The sequence below is a fragment of the Lissotriton helveticus genome, chromosome 2_1 (genome assembly GCF_964261635.1).
Source record: "Lissotriton helveticus chromosome 2_1, aLisHel1.1, whole genome shotgun sequence".
NCBI lineage: Eukaryota > Metazoa > Chordata > Amphibia > Caudata > Salamandridae > Lissotriton > Lissotriton helveticus.
Window position 1 is genome coordinate 352,963,448 of NC_136059.1, and position 19,625 is coordinate 352,983,072.

The following is a 19,625-nucleotide window of genomic DNA, read 5'->3' on the forward strand; positions in this document are numbered from 1 at the left end:
TCCACAGATCTCCCTGCCCTCACTGGTCTCCTCCATTTTTCCTCTAAAGGGACATCAAACCCAAAGCAGGCATCCTCCAACAAACTAACATTAGAGAATACCTACAGCTGCTGGTTCTTAGAGCTGAGGGCTACATGCAAAGAACTGTGAGGTTGGTTTGAATCTCACTGTCAGAGTAAACCCCCTTTAATTAAGGAGTTGTCAGATTACTGCAGGAGCATGTGGAAGCTATTTCATGACAACCACTCAGGACTAAGTCCCATGAGAGCAACAGAGACTGAGATAGCTGATATAAGAGTGGGTCTCATTGCCATAGACAAGCAGCACTGACCTTCTGACTGGTGCTAAGCATGCAGCAAGCTCATGAGACTGACTGATGGCTTTGCACATCCTAAGACTGGCTCTGACATTTCCCCATTAAGTTAGAGTCAAGTAACAAGAATAATATCTAGGGAATATACCAGTTGGAAAGGTTCAGACATACCCTAGGCCTCTGTCTTTTCACCACGAACCTTCAGCATACATGTGCCCAATGTCCAACTAGCCATCTAACTCAACCTACAATAACAGATGTTTTCAAATAACACCAAATGACATCATAGACTGTGAAACATGAGCCGTATTGGTTGCAAGGTGTTTCAATGCCACAATATTGACTAAACAGACATTGTACTCCTGGGTGGAATGAATAGGAAAGACCCACCATTGACAAAACCTCCAGTGCTGGGAACAGCCTAGAGGCCAGTCCAAAACATGTCCTGCCATGCCTACCACAAATAAATACAGTTTCAGGGGTAACCAACTAACTACTGTTTTTCTCTGTGAGGTGAACATGCTCTCTGCTGGCACCAGATGAACTTTAGAAACTAATTCAACCTGCTGTGCACCATGAAAAGATTATTTTAAGCAAGGGCCTAGGATACATGCATTTGCAAATATCTAGAGATTATTGCAATTTTCACCTTTGTTAATTTAAATATGTCACTGCTTCCAATAAACTTCTCTTAATAAGGACAGCTTGCGTGGGGCACGCACAGAAATTGGAGGTGCAAATGGAAAGAAAGGAGCAGGGAGCACTTTCCTAGTCTGCAATAGGGTCCTTCCTATGCCTCCCTTTGCATACCATTAGGAAACTACAATGTTTGAAATTAGCACACTCCCCCTTTTTGCATCTGAGAAATGATATCTTCCTCAGTGGACAATATCTAAATAGCTCAAGAATGCAGCTGGGCGAATTGAATGCTAAATTTTAACTAGCCAGGCTGGTTCGATGGATAAACACACAACATAACATGCCATGCTACATGACACATATATTTTTTTAATGTGTCTATTGCTATAATTTGACTTGATTCAACCTGGTATGGGAGAAAATGTAGCATGTGGCAATCATCATGGACAGCCTAACATATATTAACTGTGTTTACCAAGCTGTCTGTCACTTTCTACTACCCCCTCATCTTGCATAATTTATAAAAGATATGAACATGCGTTTATTTGGTTCTAGTAGGTATATTTGTTATTTAAAAGAATGTAGACATTGACTAGATCTTACATGGCGTATTGACAAAGAGTTTATGGTCATTTAAAGTATGAACTCATAACAAAGTTTGTATAGCAGATGTTGTCTGTCAGTTGGTATAGGTTTAAAATGTTCTATACATTGTTTATACATAGTTATTTGACTGTCGTACCTGTTACCAAACTGGACACAATGAGGGGAAGCACCAGCATCTGCAACATCCTCATCAGCAGCTCTCCGGGGAATGAAAAGTACTTGATCTCCCTGAATGTCATGTGGTAAGATCGCACGGAGAACCCCAGGATCCCGCCTGAGGAAGACAGATATGAAAGGAAAGAAAATAAATACTGGTTGAAAACTGTGCGCAGCTCTACTTCAATAGTATATATGAACGTATAACACAGAGTTACGTAATGCCGTATCATATCATAATGGGTACAAAAGGAATTGTTATCAAACAATAAAATGGTTACACAATCTGCTGAGTATAAAATCATGTTGAGCAGTATCACCTTGCTCCTAATACTAAAATAGAATACAAACACATGATTCAAGTGGATTTCCTTTTTTTATTTGAAGAATTTCAATGGTGTAGATGTAGCCATGACAGAGCACGTTAGTGATAACACATAGTGACATAGAATCAATACAAGAATCCAGAGTTGTAGCAGGAAGGTGAACCTGGGGTTTATTAATTCAGGAGGTAAAGTCTGACAAAGGGGATTTCAAACCTGTCAGAACGCAAGAGATTACAATTCAGCTGATGTAGGGAATGGAGTTCCACAGTCTCAGAGCCAGGCATGAGCAGACTTGCTTTGGTGTTTTAGCTTTTCTGGATTTCAGGATATCCATATCTAGGAGGCCTCTCTTTCTAGTGTTTTATTGACCCCCTGTGAGTTGCAGTTTGCTATTCAGGCCGGACTGTAGCCCAGTGTGTGTGTTGTCTGACTTGTAATACAGCTATTTTAGCTTCAGTTCTAGCTTCAAGAGGGAGCCAATGGAGATGTCTAAAGATAGTAGTGATATGCCCCAATTTTCTCTCCTGTAGCCAATCGGGCAGGATGATGGTGGATAGTTTTTAGAGGTGCAACAGATGATTTTGTAAGCCTTTCCATGTTTGCATTCTTTCCATCAGGATGTGTGAGTGCAAGTGCTGAACAGAGATCTTTTGTGAGGGGTCATGGTTTGAGCTTCCTGAGCAGATGGAGTTGACATTAGGCAGTTTTAGTCAATTTGGTGATATAACTATTTAAATTGAGGTTTTGGTCAATGATGACACTGGGAAATTTATCGTGTGACACTAGCACTGTGTAAATACCCAGAGGGTGTAGAGTGGTGAGCTCTTTTTGGACTGGGGTTGAAGTGTCATTGGAGAAGAGGAGTAGTAAATCCATTTTGGTAGACTTCATCTTTAATGTATAGTATGATGATGATCACAGACCTAGTCCCACGTTATTCTTGGGCACGTTGCAGACACTGGGAAGTGCATTTTTAGTTTATTCCCTCTAAGTTACTCTTGCACATTGTAATCATGCATGCTGTAATGTTCACATATGACTACAGTTCTGTGATAAAAAAAAGTGGAGAAAAAATCTATACCAGCCAGACTTGGGACACTAGGTATATAAGTGACTATTATCAACGTATTGGTGGATAGGGATAGAATTGTCTTGTAGTATTATGGACATAAGTTATATATATAAATAGATGTGGTGAACAGATATAACCTTGTAAACACTACATTTCAATGCAAGTGTAGTTTACTCAAACAAGTCTAATTTCATGAAGTGAGATCCTGAGAACGGGAAACATTGGAACCAGTTCAGGATACTTCTTCTAACCTCATTGAAGAACTCAGAGTTCTTGGAATTACAGGATAGGCTGGTCAATGAGATAATTTGTGTGATGTACTGTGAATCATGTTTTTGGAAGGAATGCTATTTACTGGATAATCTTCCTAGTATACTGCAGGTTTTGATTATTATGAGTGACATTATTATTGTTCTTTCATCAACCATATCCCAGCCCAGCTGAAACCACCCCAAAAGTGGCTGACTAACTACAGAGTTGAGTTTAAGACACTGTAAGACACACAAGACCTGCAAGGGCAACTTCACAACCCAGTTGCGATATCTAGTCCTTCGACATATACTTTTTCTGTTAGTCAAACCATCTAACAGATTAAAAATGCAAAGACAGATCTCCCAAAGTCCTAGATCCAATAGAACCATCTCCAGTTCACTAACTTAAAAAGTCACTTTTCAAGCATGCTCTGAGAACCACATGGTTAGATGTGAAAACACAGATTCACACAATTTGGACTGCAAAGAACATCTACTCACATTGAAAGATTAATAAACCTTCATACCTTACACTTCCTGTATCTTTATCTGACTCTTGCAAGATCCTTTCCAACCCTTTCTCACTTGGTCACTGTTTATCTTTCTCTTCCTCCTTTCTCTCTGCCCTGCCTTTCTCTCTCAAAATGTGATGAAGTAAAATATGTCTCAGTCTCAAAAAAGATGTAACAGTGCCCACTTCCTGCAACCACATGAACAAATAAAGCACTGCTTGAGGTGCAATGTTTTGTTTTTTGTTTGACGTGTAACAGTTTACTGGATATGCATCTGAAATATTGTAGGGAGAGTAAAAGTAAATTGAGTGTATTCAAACTCTAAAGCGGCCCTATTCCAGAGGCGTCATCTTGTGCCATACCTTGATATAAGGTACACCACCAGCCAATAACATCTACAACTTTGAGTTAGCAGCCTGCATTTTATGTGAAATTGGTGAGAAAGTATCTGTGTAACATTGTGCAGAAGAGGCAAGAAATACTTCTCTTTTGTAGCACATGTGAGCCAGAGGAAGATATTTATGTAACAGACTAGCGGTCGAGGGAGTGTACAAACAAAACAATAAAAAACGTTTATTGTGTACACAGTATTTTTATACGGATAGTTAGCAACCTCGTCGACATTCTGAAAATATACCTTGCTTTTTTCTATCTGGGTGTGGATTGCAGAGCCTAATTTGTAAATATTATAAGTGCAGGGTTCCACTATTAGCGCTAATGAATGATGGGTTTGCCCATTACCAAGACTGCATAGTTTTGTTTGACTTCCTGCCACTTTCATCAAACATCCTGCAAAAATCCTGCACTTCCTGTCTCTTTATCACAATCTTGCCACTTAGGCTCGACTAGGACCCGGGGCCCGGGATGTACCCAGTAGCCCTCCCGCTCTTGCTCCAGACCGCCAATAGCTGCTAATACTACACCCATGGTGATCTATAAAGTACACAAGTCTTTCAGGTAAGCTTAAAAGATAGCCTGTGTATTGTACATAAGAAGCTGCATTTGTTCTACTTGGTGTCTTCTGTTAACTTCTCCCTCCATTCTGTGGGCTCCTCCTGAACAAGATCTTGTGCCCCTAATACGTCTTTAAGGTCCACATTTCTTAATGTCCCTGCTCATAAAAGCTAGTGAGATATGTGACCTACTCCTAGAGAGCAAATATGATTTTTATAACTAAAAATTGGTTAAGCAAATGAACCGTCCTTTCTCTGGTTGCACCAATAAGCCTGCCGGCCAATCCATGGATAAGGGCGTGGTGTTATTGTAATGATTGCTAAAACCAATATTCAAGTCATGTATCTACTCCAACACTTAATAGAGATGACACTCTCACCGGCTGCCAACCTTTCTTTTTACATTACGCATGAATGAGTACACGTATGAAGGAGACACTTCCGACATGTGCCTCTTGGTGTGACCTTTAAGCCCCACCACTAACATTCTTTCTTCCTTTCAATAATTGGTCGCCAGCTTTAATAAAGCAATTGTTATATGGTGATTCAATTTCCACATTAACAAGAACGAGACAATAATATTCAGAAATGTGTTAACCATCCATCAGCCTGCTCTTTGCCCCACATGTCCCTTGAAGGACCCATTATGTGGACTATTACTTTTACATCGAATTTTTGCATCTGAGGGTACATTATCTTCTATTAAATTCAACCGTGTTATTTGGTCTGATAATCATTTGATACATTCATTCATGGACCTTGTCTCATCTAGTTCCCCCTAGACATTGTCAAAGTCATCTAGGAAATGGTTGAAGGTTACATATGGCCTTTTGTGCTTTTCCTTGGCCCGATCCCTAGCATTCAGTATCCCACTGTAAGCTATGAAGTGAATGGATTACTTCTACAATTGACGTCATCGCTCTTTGACAAACTGCCATATTAATAACAGATCAAAATGGGCTCAGTTGTCTGAACAACGTCTTCTCTTTAAATACCACACTAGGAAAGACAAAAGAAACTGAAAGGACTAATTAACACTGACAAAACAGGAGTATAAGGCCTGATTACTTAACTACAAACCAGAACTTAGAAATGCTCACAAAATATATTATACCAAAAATATAATTTCGTCAGACAGCACTCAAAGGGTGTTTTTGAAACTCATTTATAATAATAATAAATCTTTCTTCGGAAGCAATCATGCAATAGGAAAGTCATCATTACAAATCCAGTTGAAAGTTCAGATAAAACACAACACATCTAGTTTAAAAGTTAAGATAGAACGCCACTCTTGGTCACGGGTGATTAAACAAGGGGTGAGAAAAAAACAGAGATAGCCTTTCAATGGTCAATCGGGTCTAGATAATCTTGATCTATAGGGGGCCCGCATTTAACTTGTCATTGCACAAAGTGTGAGTTCATTAGGCAACAGCTGTAAATAGATAACCGCCACTCTGGCGTGCCTAAACTTCTGGCTCTTAAGAGGGGGCAAAGAAACAGCCTTCTTGGTATGGTAAAATATTTACAAAAAAGGAAAAATGTAACGTATCCTGTGGAGACAGGGGCGTACCGCCAGCCCCCGCAGCCCCTGCGGAGCGGGGGGGCCTCAAGCTCCAGGGGGCCCCATCAGCACAGCACTCAGGCTGCTAAAGGGGCTAAGATGCAGCCTTGATTGAGCCCGGAGGGGGGGGGGGGGGGGAGCTGCCTTGCAGGGAGGCCCTCTCAAGGTTCATTTCGCCAGTGTGTGGAGACCTAGAGTCGCAGCCACAGGGTTATCTTGTGTTTGGGGGAACCAGGGCCGGACTGACTACCGGGCAGTTTGGAATGCTGCCGAGGTGGGGGCTGATTTCACTGCGGTGGGGGCTGATTTCGTTCATGGAGACCTGCGTGTGCTTAGAAATAATAAAAGCAAAACAAATTTCGTTTAGTACACGCAGGTCTCCATGAACGAAATCAGCCCCCAGCTCTGCAACATTCCAAACTGCCCGGTAGCCAGTCCGGCCCTGGGGGGAACAAAACCCGGCAACAGATGGTGAAGCAGGTTGAACCTAAAAAGGGGAACATCGTTTACAACAAAACTTTTACCACGCACTACCATTACAACGCAGGAATTACTTTCGCTGGAGGGCGCTGTTGGATAGGGAATAGTTTCATTTTCTATCCAACACCTTCCCTACTATCCACGGGGACTGGAGTTGGAATAGAAAATTAAACTATTCCACTATCCAGCGCCCCCCAACGCAAGTCGTTGTAACGACTTGCATTGTAATACCTGCGTTGTAAAGGCATGCGTGGTAAAAGCATGCGTTGAAACATCATACATCAACCTAAAAAGGGTGACTAAACACCTATCAGTTGCCCTTGTAAGGGTAGAGAGGTAGTTTTCCCTGCCCTGAACTGCCTTTAACAAGGCATGTGCCCTCACTGCTGGTTTCTGAAGCACAGTGTTTTTGCGGTGGGCATAGGTATATTTGAAATACAGTTCTTTTACAATGTTAAGGGTCTGAGGCATTACTGAGTCATATGAAAGAAAAATATCTGACCTACCTAGAGCAAAAAAAGACTTCTTTACATACTGTAGCCAGGGAAGTATAAACGCATGCTCTAATGACAGGCAGTCTGAAATAATTAGGCGAGTTAGGCGCTTATTCTCCCTAAATCATATTTTTACCCTGCAGAACAGAGGTTTAACTACCACCTGGTCGGGTAATAAATTAATGCCAAACTCTTTGTGTACTGTATAGGCGGGGGTACTTTGAGGAACCCTCAGAATCCGACGCTAAAACTTGTTTTGGGCCCCTGTAGCTTGTGTGCTGAAGTATACCCCCAGACATCACTACCGTATAACACCTTTCAGGTGCATAGAATGATGCATATAAGTGCATATAGACTGATACAATTTTAAAATCAGCCGTGGTACCCAAGATCACAATCTATGAGCTTCGCTGGCAATGGCCCCTGTAGATTTGTTAAGGTCACCCACCTTGCCCTCTAATAATGTTTTCCAGTTTAATTTTCCATTGAATAGAATTCCCAGATAGGAGAAGCCAGGGACCTTCGCAAAAGTGTGGGATCCTGCTTTGAAGGTTTTAGACCGGAGACCAGGGGGCCAACTTCCAAAACTTATGACTTTGTAAAGTTGACTGACGGGTCCAGTAGATCCATAAAATCAAAGAACCCGTCAATTAAAACCTGCAGGCCCAGGACTGTGCGAGCCATAAGCACAACGTCATTGGCATATAGTAGCACTTGCAAAGATTTCCTGCCAACTCTGGGGAAATCAGACTGTAATGCCAGGAGGGCAGCTTCTAAACCATTGATGTAAATGGGGAATAAAAAAGGGGCTAAGATGCAGCCTTGGCGAACCCCCCTAGTGCAATTAAATGTTCAGTAAGGCCCCCTCAAGAAAATGTTACTGCCACTGTTGTATGGGCATGAAGGTTCATAAAGAAGGATACAATGGCGGGATTGGCGCCCAAAGAGGTCAATAAGTACCACAACTTCTTCCGATTAACCCAAGCAAAGGCAGACGTAAGGTCCATAAAGCTAAGAACAACACCCACGGTTAAGCTACCATGTATTTATTCATTAGTAAATAGAGATTAAGGCATTGCTCAATAGTGGACTTGCCAGGGTGAAAGCCGAAATGGACCTCAAATATTATTTGAATGCTGTCTGCCCATGAAGAGATTTGAGTTAAAAGGACCCGGCCCAGCACCTTAACTAATGTATCAATAAGGGAAGTAGGGCGGTAGCATAGCGGGTTGTCCTTATCCCCCTTTTTATAAATTGGTGTAATGGTATCAGTTAACCAGGAGAGCAGCATCCCTTTCTGTGCTGCTGCATTTCACACAAGTGTCAAAACCGGGGCTCAAACTTCAATATTGTTCCGGAAAAAATCTGGGGGGGATCTCATCAGGGCCTGGCGCCCTGTTCAGGGACAGACTAAATGCCCCTGTGGACTTCCTCCAACGAGAAGGTGACTGATGTGTCGGCGAGAAATATCCATGCAAGACCCTTCAAGAAGGCCAAAATTATATACACTACCAAAATGGATGATCAACTGTTCCGGGGTCATATGGTGACATAGACAGGTCTTGATGGCTTAGAAAAACAGGGACTATTAATAATCTGTCAGAAAAGTGCAGAGTCCCTCAGTTTGCCAGCTTTGGTTAGATCAGCCTATGTCTGTTTCTGTAATTGGTGCCACCGTTCTCTCAGGGCCACTTTATAGTTTCAACTGCAATTTGCCACCCATTCCCTTTTGCGAGGCGACTGCTTCAGGGCTTTCTTCAGAAGCCTTGGGGCCCGAAAGCACGCAGGATCAAAACATGAGGGATGATTTGGGCGATGGCCAATCACAGGCATTGATATTAGACCAGAAACCAACTGAGCGATGGAGGCAAATGAACTTAGAACCTCCTCGCCAGGCACTAGAGGGTCCAAGCAGGTAAGTATCTCCTACTGTAATTCTGCAAAAAGACTATGATTAAAAGCCTTAGCATCTATTTGTGACCAGCGTAAGCGCCTCCCCAGGCCATTGGGGGTTAAGGGTCCCCAGGGATTTCAAGGGCCCTCCGAATGGTTCCCTGCCCCCTCCATAGACAGGGTCACAGTATTATGGCCACTGTAGGGACCATATAAGACATTGAAGGAGACAGGAGGTCAACCCATACAAGCAGAGACAAAGATGAAATCAATGATTGTGGCGGTCCCCCTTCCTTTATATGTTGGAGGAATTTGAGGATTAGACCAGTTTGCCAGCTTGTCTGAAGTAAAAATCAAATTGTGTGTATGCTGGAAGCTAATTATCACCTCCCCTTCTATGGTATGCTCCAAATGCAAATCCTCCAAAATCAGGCAAGATTGTGTGTTAGGTGGCGAGTGTAAAGAATTTGGTCACAGGTGACAATTTAAATCCCCCTCCAGGATAACATTCATCTTCTGAACGATGTTCTCAGGCATCTCTTGATCGTTCAGTCCTGATGATGATCTCATAACCTTTGTTGGGGATCGAAACGTCCTCGACACCCACATCTTGACTCCTATATGTGTTATTAATTTATGCGGAGCATAAGATGTCCTTGTGATTGTGACTATTTGATTGTTTATCCTTACCACTAAGTCACTTTTTACTTTATTTCATGCCTGAGATAAGGAAATCTGCTGATTTCCAGTTACCCCGTCACAATCAGCATCTTCTGCATCATACACATCTAGACCCAATCCTGATTTCAACATTGTGGCTACACTTTCCTATTTATTTCTGGAAGGGACTATTGTTTCTGATAACTTGATAAAAGAAGCAGAAGCAAAAGATAGGAATTTCTTTACCAAGAAATTAGCAAGACAGTTTAGAGTACTTTTTTAATGAACTAATATAAATGGATAATCATGGCAGATACATTATAGAGCTCTGGAGAGGAAGTTCAGCTTTTCTGCCTAGAAAAGAACAAGAATTTAAGAATTTATTGGTTTAGAGTTTAGTCTGCAGCCTTTAAAATGGAATTAATTTTCCGATTCTTAATTTCCAAACTTAAAGCTCAATAATAACAACATTAGAGGGTGAGAAATCTACAGTGGGATCAAGGGGAGAAAGAACAGAATATAACATAAATACTAGTACTATACACAGCACATGAAAAGTACCAGTATGTGACTAAATGTCAGACAAGTGCAGACACACAGAGTTCATTTATACACGCTAACGTCTAAGGATACAGCCACTATCAAGAAGAGGAGCAGGAGCATTTCTGTGCCTCCTGTAAATAAGCCCTACTATTCATTTGCTGGAAATGGCCTTTGAAATGCCTATTGCTTTAAGCATGGGACATCCATGCTGAAAAATCATCACTTCCTACTCTCTTGCAAAGGACTGCTACTACTGCATTGCAGAAAACGCATGCTTTGGTGCAACTGTGTACCAATTCATGCAAATGCCTAATACTCTGAACTGTGACATGGCCCTGGTGAGAGCCACACAGCCAAGGGGCTGGTGTCAGTTCTGCAGCGATCAACAGCTTCCATTCCAAGCACCCTATGGAGCCTCCACTGATGGTTTAAGAGGAGGCCGAGGCCTGTCGTCCACCAACATGTGGAGGCCGAAACCAGACAAGAAATAAGAACAGCATGGATACACAAGAAGACTGGATTTCCAGGGCAGCCAGAGAAGAAACATCAATCAGAACAACAGGAGAATAGTTTAAGCAGCAGTATGATATGAACAAGTTGCCTCACAACTACTTGACTGCCTAGTTCTCAGTTCATGCACCATATTCCCATTTTTTGCACCTTTGTTTTGTTTTCTCTGCATTTCTTTTGCTTCCAATTTTATCCTATGAAGGAAGCCCTTCTGTCACCTTTGGGCGTTCACACCTGAACTCAATCAGACGTTGCTCTCACCGACAGCGTCTCCTGGTGCTCCGCGATGGTCTCCTGGTACTTCCCAGGATTGTTACCAATACTACCTATCGGAGCATCAGGTGAGTCCTATGGGGATTGGGCTTGCTCAGTATTGTTATGTCTATTTATTTTAATACTCAAACTGTATGTGCTTATCTTTATGTCCAGACTTGCTGTCCCACTGGAGTGAGAGTGTGGATTAGGACTGGGGACCACTCATCTCAACCTCCAAATGATCCGCCCGAGTAGTAACATTTCCACGTGCATGGTGAAGAATGTTACTTACATCAAGCATTAAAGGCCAATTTGAAAAAGTCGATTGATTTCATTGCTTCACCACATGTTGGAATAGAAACTCAATTTGATTCATGAGGGTTCATGATCTGCACCAACGCTGGGATATAATTCTTGGAAAACTACTCATACTACACTGCACTGTGTCCTTCCTTATGCCAGAGGAAAGAAGGGGCAGGGTAGGCACATATGCAAGTACATCCCTTTGTGAATTTGAGCAGCACCATCTTATGCACCCGCCACACCACCGCTTTCAGGGCACAATTTGTACATACCCTTTGTGTGTAGGCAGAGCGCAAAGGGCACAGCAGTTAGCAGGAAGTCTTAGTGCAATTTCCTTTTATTGAAATCCCGTTTCAAGATGGTCACTAACAACAAAATGCGTTCTATGATGACCAATAAGCATTGACCCAATTTCAAGATGACCATCAAACCTGGAGATTATCTCAGTATGTCTAGACCAGCCCCTTCCTGTTAGGTGGTTCCTGTTCTGGGTTAAGCACTTTCCTTTCCGATAGTTCCTGTTATATGGCCAACCCTTCCCCATGAGGTGGTTCCTCTTTATAGATCAGTCCCTTACTGGCAGGTGCTTGCTATTTTACTGTTATTCAAAAGAGTGTCTGATCTTAGCTGTGTTCTGAGTAAGAGAAGAACATATATGGATGCGGCAAAGGAGGAAAAGGTCTTGGCAAGAGGCACAGGAAGGTGCTTCGATACAACATCTAGGGCATCAACAAGCCTGCCATTCACTGCCTAGTGTGCGTGGAGGAGTCAAGAGCGTCTCCGGCCTCATCTATGAGGAGACCTGCCGTGAGCTCGAAGACTGTCTAGAGACTGTGATCCGGGACGCCGTCATCTACGCCGAGGATGCCAAGAGAGAAATTGTCACCGTCATGGCTGTGATGTACGCCCTGAAGCGCCAGGGCCACCCTATCGATGGATTTTGTGGCTAAATACTTTATTGTACTTCAGAAAAAAACCAACCAGTATGTCACAACTCATCTGACTTGCTCTTGTTCGATAGCTCACTTCTGGTCTGCCGCAGTCCATCTAGTTCTAGCTCAGATCCAGTCCTGCCCGCTCTAGTTCTGCTTCCAAAGTTCAGCCTCGCAACAACCGAAGGACTTTTTTTGCCTTCTAGCTTTTTACTCCTAGTGCTGTCAAAAACGACTTCCCAGACAGCAAGATGTTTGTACCTCCTGATACACCTGCTACAGGTAATATTTCCTTCAGGGATCACTCAAGTAAGAGATGTAGAACTGGCTCATCCGTCTAGTCATTTACACACATGCACAAATTACACAGTAGCAATAAGACTTGGTGAAGTCAGGCATGTGCACGATATAAGCTTTTTCCAACCAGAGAGCACATTTTGCTGATTCTGGTTAAATGCAGGGTTTGTGAATCTGGGCATTTATGTTAATGTGTCCATGGCACTAGAGATTCAAGCCAAATGAGGCGTCCCTGGTTAAAACAGAAGATTGGGAAATATCAACAGCCTGCAAGAAATGAATTCAGCAGACAGTACCTGTGCTGTTGTTATAGCTTTCAACAAGTACCTGATGAATATTCAACCTTGACTATTAGGTCATACTGAGTATACTAACTTTCTATGTCCAATAACAGTTTTAGTGGCCAATCCATTCTCCAGTGTAACTGTGTCTTAAGATTTGCATTGCATTTTTAGATACACATCTGCTGACTGTAGACCTTTTATAGCTGCACATTCTGCACTCTACAAAACTTCTTAAGGAGCTTGTTTTGGACGCAGGTGCAGTCCTGCTGTGCTAAGGACGTGGTGCGGAAGAGCAGGGGGAGGCTGGAACAAACCCCTGCAGGCGCCTGAAATGCAGAATTGTGCTCTCTCAGGGGACTTCTCCGGTTTCTTCCGGTGCCCCTGAGCAGCACAGAAACAAAGTCTCACACGAGTTCAGTTCCCACAGAGTTCATTCACAACTTCCTTCTCGTGCTTTCAGGCATGGCCACCAAAACATAATTCTTTGCTTCTGACCTGATAAATATGACATATTGGTTTGGAGCATAGAAATGTACAGCTCCAGGGTTCCCCCAGGTGGCCCTTTCTTACCATAATCTGAGTCTTATATAAAGCTATCACTGAACCTAATTCTCATAATACAAGCTATATTCTGTAGATAGCAAACCTGAAGTAAGGTCACAGGGACCTGAGGCACATTTAAAAAAAGATGTTCTAGACGGTGAAGAGTCTGTACCAGGTAAATTGGGCACTCCAACATCTATTACAAGTTCTCCTTGAAAACATTTTCTGTATAATGTAAGCCAAGACACTGATCACTAGAGTTCAAGCATGTGATCACACAAAAATATAAATAGGCCTTTTGTTGCCACAAATATCTGAATATGAGATATTTACCAAACACACACATATATGTGTGTAGAGGTATTGAGCACGTTATAAACCTTTGTATTGAAGAGTAACTCTGTGTGCAGGTGACAGTTGACGACTTATGTTCAATATGCACCACAGTCGTTTTTTGGTACTGCAGAAAAAGTTTCCAAAATGCCAAAGATTCTACGTACTACATACTGAGTATTGTAAGCAGCCTTCAGTTATTAGACAGAATCATAACAGCATGACAATTTCTAAATAACATAAAAGGCTGTGTGCACCAGGTACTGGCATATGTACATGTGCATGTTTTGCTTCAGAAGATGGGTTATCTGTAAAGTTTTCACCACCATATGAAGGCTGCAAGTAGTATGATCTTTAGCACCTCCAGACCTTGGTAATTTTAAGTGAATAGACTCTATTTGCACAAGTTTTATATACAGTGTACATTGTTCTTAGTAGATACTTTTTAATACTCTGTGGAGTATTTCTCATGAGAGTTTCAATGTCTGGAAACAGTGTTGTACAGAGTAAACTGCCTCCACAGCATAAACACTGTTCATAGTACCCACTTTCCTACTGATATCCACTTAATTTGTGGCTGTTGGTTTGGTGAGTGTGAGGGATTTGATACAGGTAAAGACTGTCTGTAGTAAGGCATTCGTTATGTAACAAGGCTCTATCTGGAGTACCTTGAATTTCTCTGAACAGCTATATACAAATTGCACATCATGTGCAGTGGAGGTAACCCTTTATCTGTGGTTATTACCCAATATGAACTCAGCTGGTGCACAGACATAATATCGACTCCAAAATATCGTTTGGACAGAATATCGAGTTTTAAATATCGTTTGGACAAAATATCGACAGGACAGAATATCGACAGCCAAAATATCGTTTTTAAGGTAAGTGAAGTAATATCGACTGTAAATAATATAGAAAGTGAAAATATCCAAGTATATAATCTAGATAGTAAAAAATATCGTTTTTTAAATAATATTTAATTATTTATAGTGTTTTTATGTTATACTATGTGTGAAAAGTGTCATTTTATGTTATAATTATTTTTAATTAATGATTTTTTTAAAATTATTGTGTAATTTTATTCTGTAGCGGGTTGTGGGTTTATAGGGGAATAGGGTGGGAAGTAATTTAATTATAATTAATTAAATATGTAAATTTATTAATTGGTAGTAAAAATTAATTAATTGGTAATTAAATATTATATGTTAATTATTTAAAATTTAATTGGTAATTAATTTAATTTAATTGATTAATTGCTAATTATGTAAATTAAAATAATGTATTTCCTGTAGCGGGTTGTGGGTTTATAGTGGAATAGGGTGGGAAGTAATTTAATTATAATTAATTAAATATGTAAATGTATTAATTGGTAGTAATATTTAATTAATTAAAACATATTTGTTAATTAATTAAAATGTAATTGGTAATTAATTTAATTTAATTGATTAATTGCTAATTATGTTAAATTAAAGGGGTATTTTTAGGGTTCAGGGTCAGTTTTTAGTTTTTGGGTAAAGGGGTATTTTTAGGGTTCAGGGTCAGTTTTTAGTTTTTGGGTAAAGGGGTATTTTTAGGGTTCAGGGTCAGTTTTTAGTTTTTGGGTAAAGGGGTATTTTTAGGGTTCAGGGTCAGTTTTTAGTTTTTGGGTAAAGGGGTATTTTTAGGGTTCAGGGTCAGTTTTTAGTTTTTGGGTAAAGGGGTATTTTTAGGGTTCAGGGTCAGTTTTGGGTTTTTGGGTAAAGGGGTATTTTTAGGGTTCAGGGTCAGTTTTTAGTTTTTGGGTAAAGGGGTATTTTTAGGGTTCAGGGTCAGTTTTTAGTTTTTGGGTAAAGGGGTATTTTTAGGGTTCAGGGTCAGTTTTTAGTTTTTGGGTAAAGGGGTATTTTTAGGGTTCAGGGTCAGTTTTGGGTTTTTGGGTAAAGGGTTTTTTTAGGGTTCAGGGTCAGTTTTGGGTTTTTGGGGTACAGGGGTACAGTGTAAAAATAAAGTAAAATTAAATTTACATTAATTTAATTTAATGAAATTAAATTAAATTATATTAAAATATTTTTAAATAATTTAAATTAAAAAAATTATTATATACTTACCAATACTTACGTTGTAATGGTAGTGGGTAGTAAAAGTTGCGTTGTAACGTCATATATCCACTGTTGCACTCTTTGCAGTGGGAATAGTAATTTTAACCCCTACGCTATCCAACGCTTTCCCTACTGTTGCACCCACTGGAGTGGGAATAGTAATTTTTACACTTTTGTATTTGTACGTTAATAATATTGGCTATTATTTAATTAAATTTTGTTACTATATATATATATATGTTTTAAGAAATATGATAAAAAAAATATTATTTTTTTACTGTCATTAATTATTTAATTACTTTCATTAATTATTTAATTATTAATGTTATTTTAAGTATTGTTAATTATATTTTAGTAATTAATTTTTATATTAGTGTAATTAAACATTGTTTTTATTAAAGTCGATATTTTTTACAACTATATTTTTGTAAACGATATTTTGTACTCGATATTTTTGTACTTACCTGTTTGTACATACAAACTCGATATTTTGGCTGTAGATATTTTTTCCTCGATATTTTGGGTAGTCGATATTTTGGCAGTCGATATTATTTCAGTGATCCAACTCAGCTACCTGTGAAGTCTATGGTATAGAGTCAAAGTTATGCATAATAGAAGCTTGCCTCATCCATAGGGATAGTAGCATTAATTATGCTTTATATTTTTGTGAGCTATTTAGCACTTACTTTTAGAGCTCTATTGCCATACCTGTTTATAGAGAAATGTGTACAAAAGAAACTTGGATGATGTAATGAGTGATGTCATAAATGATGTAATTTGAAATGTCATCAGTGATGTCACAAATGATGTTATAGAACATGTCATGAGTGATGTAATATGAGGTCATAAGCAGTGCACGGCGGGGGCGCAAATTATTGCTAGTTCTGCTAATTATAACTGGTGAATTTTTGTGTTTTTTTTCTTTTAGCTCAAAATGTTAATATTGTCACTGACATATGCACCTAACTATAACTGCGTAGGGTGGACTTTCGGGTCCTGTGCATCCTATTTCCTTGGAGCAAAAACATCTATTTTAAGGGGAGACGGCCATACAACCCTACTCCCAACCTTTAATCGTCCCCTTGAACCCCATCCCCAGATGCCAGTTACATTAAAAAGGGGAGGGGGCTGCATGGTCCCTCTCTCCGAGCCTTCTTGGGCCAGAGGGCCAAAATTTAAGGGGTGGGGTTGTGCAGCCCCCCTCCCCGAGACTTAATTGGCCCAGTGGACCCCATCTCCAGGTCAAATGGAATTAAAAAAAGAGGGAGGTGGGTGTCGGGCAGCCCCTCTCCCCAAGCCTTATTAGGATCCCTGTGCAAATATAATGAAAAGGTGAGGGGTGCTGCGCTAGCTCCCTCCCCAAGCCTTCTTGTAGGCAGGGGTCCCCATTCCCTGGGACCAATATCTAAGGGGAAGGGGGCATGCAGCCTCCATCCTGAGCCTTAATGGACCCCAAGGACCCCAGCCACTGGGGCCTAAAACATTATAAAAGGGGAGGGGCCAAATGGACCCCCTCCCTGAAACTTCATAGGCCCCAGGGACCACATCCCATGGGGAAGTTTTTTGTTTAAAAGGGGAGGGGGGCTCAATGGCCATCCTCACCGAGCCTTCTTTGTCCTGGGGGCCCATCCCATGGGACGAGAGGTGGATGCCCCCAAAGAGTACATGGGGGAGTCCTATGGTGCAGGAGCCAGCATTATGCCTGCCTGGAGGGAGCAGCTATTTTTGCTTGCTCACTCCAGGTGGGAGCAATATCTGTTCTGTTTAGGGATACAGAACACAAGTCTGCTCGAAGCCGGCTAGAGCGTTTTTAATTTTCCTGCCAGCTGGGAGAAGGCTTGGTGGTTCCTCCCATTTGGCGGGAGATTTAAAAATGTTCCTGTCAGATGGGAGCAAGCATGTGACCCTGCCCCCACTAGTGCGGGCAGGGAAACCTACTCTGTCCTGGGGGTGGGCTTCCCAGGACACAGTATGTGAGATGGCCACAGAGATTGGGTCCCTGGGCATTTAGAGGCTCAGGGAGCAGGATTGTGAGGCCCCTTCCCTTTTTTACACATTTGGTTCCTGTGGTCCACCTATCCTATAGCTTGGGGAGGGTGTTGCATGCCTCTTCCCTTTCATTAATATACATGGCCCAGGGAATGTCCTGCCCCAATTGCAAGAGTCAGCCGGGCCGTAAGACGCTGATGCAGTGATCGCGCCTCCCCGTGTAGTCACAGACTGCTCATGGCAGCAACGCTTGCTTAGCTTGATCTCGAGGTGGTCCAAGGCATTCCAATCCCTTGGAGAAACAAACAAGCACATTTGCCAGTGAAGCCCCGGACTCTTGTAGGGCGGGTCCTCTTAACGGGCTACTGGCCGGCGCATTTAACATCACAAGTAGACCACTTCATTTTAAAGTAATCAGAGGACACAGCAGGGAGCTTCCAGAAGTCCACTTTAATGACAGCTCTGGCATAATGCATTTTGGCGAAGTGTGCCTTCTTCAGATGCCGATGACCTCTGGAGTACACCCCCACCCTCCTTTGTATATCCTGCGACACTCCCATTGGGGGGAGTTCAGCTGGCCCCACTTTGTTGACTCGATCTTTGATATGGACTACAACTCCCAGTGGGCCGTATGTCCCCTGGGAGTAACTCCAACGGGGCCCAATTGTATCCATAATGAGCGCTTTTGTTCCTCACAAACGGGGTTTTTGTGTAGATGGTAAAACCCGGATTGTTGACTGTCCTGGACTTCCTTAGGTCCCCTACGTCCTGCCCTAAATTCAAGAGTCAGCCGGGCTGTAAGACGCTGATGCAGTGATCGCGCCTCCCCGTGTAGTCACAGACTGCTCCTGGCAGCAGCCGCTTGCTTAGCTTGATCTTGAGGCAGTCGAAGGCATTCCAATCCCTTGGAGAAACAAGGGATTGGAATGGATTAGAATGTCACTGATCATATCATGAGTGATGTATTATGTGAGGTCATAAGGAGTGCATTGTGGGGGCATAAGCTATAGTTATCTCAGGTAACTATAACTGCTGAATTTATATGGGTTTGTATGAGTGAAACTGACCCTGACTATAACGTCCCTGTAACCTTTGTTTTTTTCAGTAAATTTCTATGGTTGTTTTATTTCTATTTCCTAACTAAAACATGCCTCTAAACTTTGAGTTTTTCGCAAATTTCTGTGTTTAAAAAAATTATATTTCCTAACTATAACATCCGTGTAACCTTTGTTTATTTCAGTGAATTTCAATGGGGTTTTAAAAAATGTATTTCCTAACTGTAACCTGTAACTTTTGAGAGTGGGTGTGTGAATGGCTGTGGGAGTGACTATATGGTTCTTTGAGTGGCTGTATGAGTGACTGAATTGGTGTACATGGCTCTGTGAGTGGATTTGTGAGTGTCTGTGTGGATCTATGTGTGGGTGCATGAGCATCTGAGTGGACCTGTGAGTGGGTGCATGAGTGTCTGAGTAGGCCTGTGAGTTGGGTGCATGAGTATCTGACTGGGTCAGTAAGTGGGTGCATGAGTGTCTGAGTAGGTCTGTTAGTTGGTGCATGAGCCTCTAGGTGGGTCTGTGAGTGGGTGTGTGAGTGTCTGAGAGAGTTTGAGTGGATGGATGAGTCTCTGAGTGGGTGAGTGAGT

The 19,625-nt window shown here is 41.6% G+C and overlaps 1 protein-coding gene across 2 annotated transcripts in view; it reads right to left on the minus strand.

Moving 5' to 3' along the window:
• SLC1A3 (solute carrier family 1 member 3) overlaps positions 1-19,625 on the minus strand; it is a 203,383-nt gene that overhangs the window by 167,244 nt on the left and 16,514 nt on the right. For both annotated transcript variants that reach the window (XM_078674953.1, XM_078674954.1), the window contains exon 3: positions 1,695-1,832. In XM_078674953.1, the coding sequence (XP_078531079.1) occupies positions 1,695-1,832 (138 nt within the window). The remainder of the gene's footprint in view (positions 1-1,694; positions 1,833-19,625) is intronic.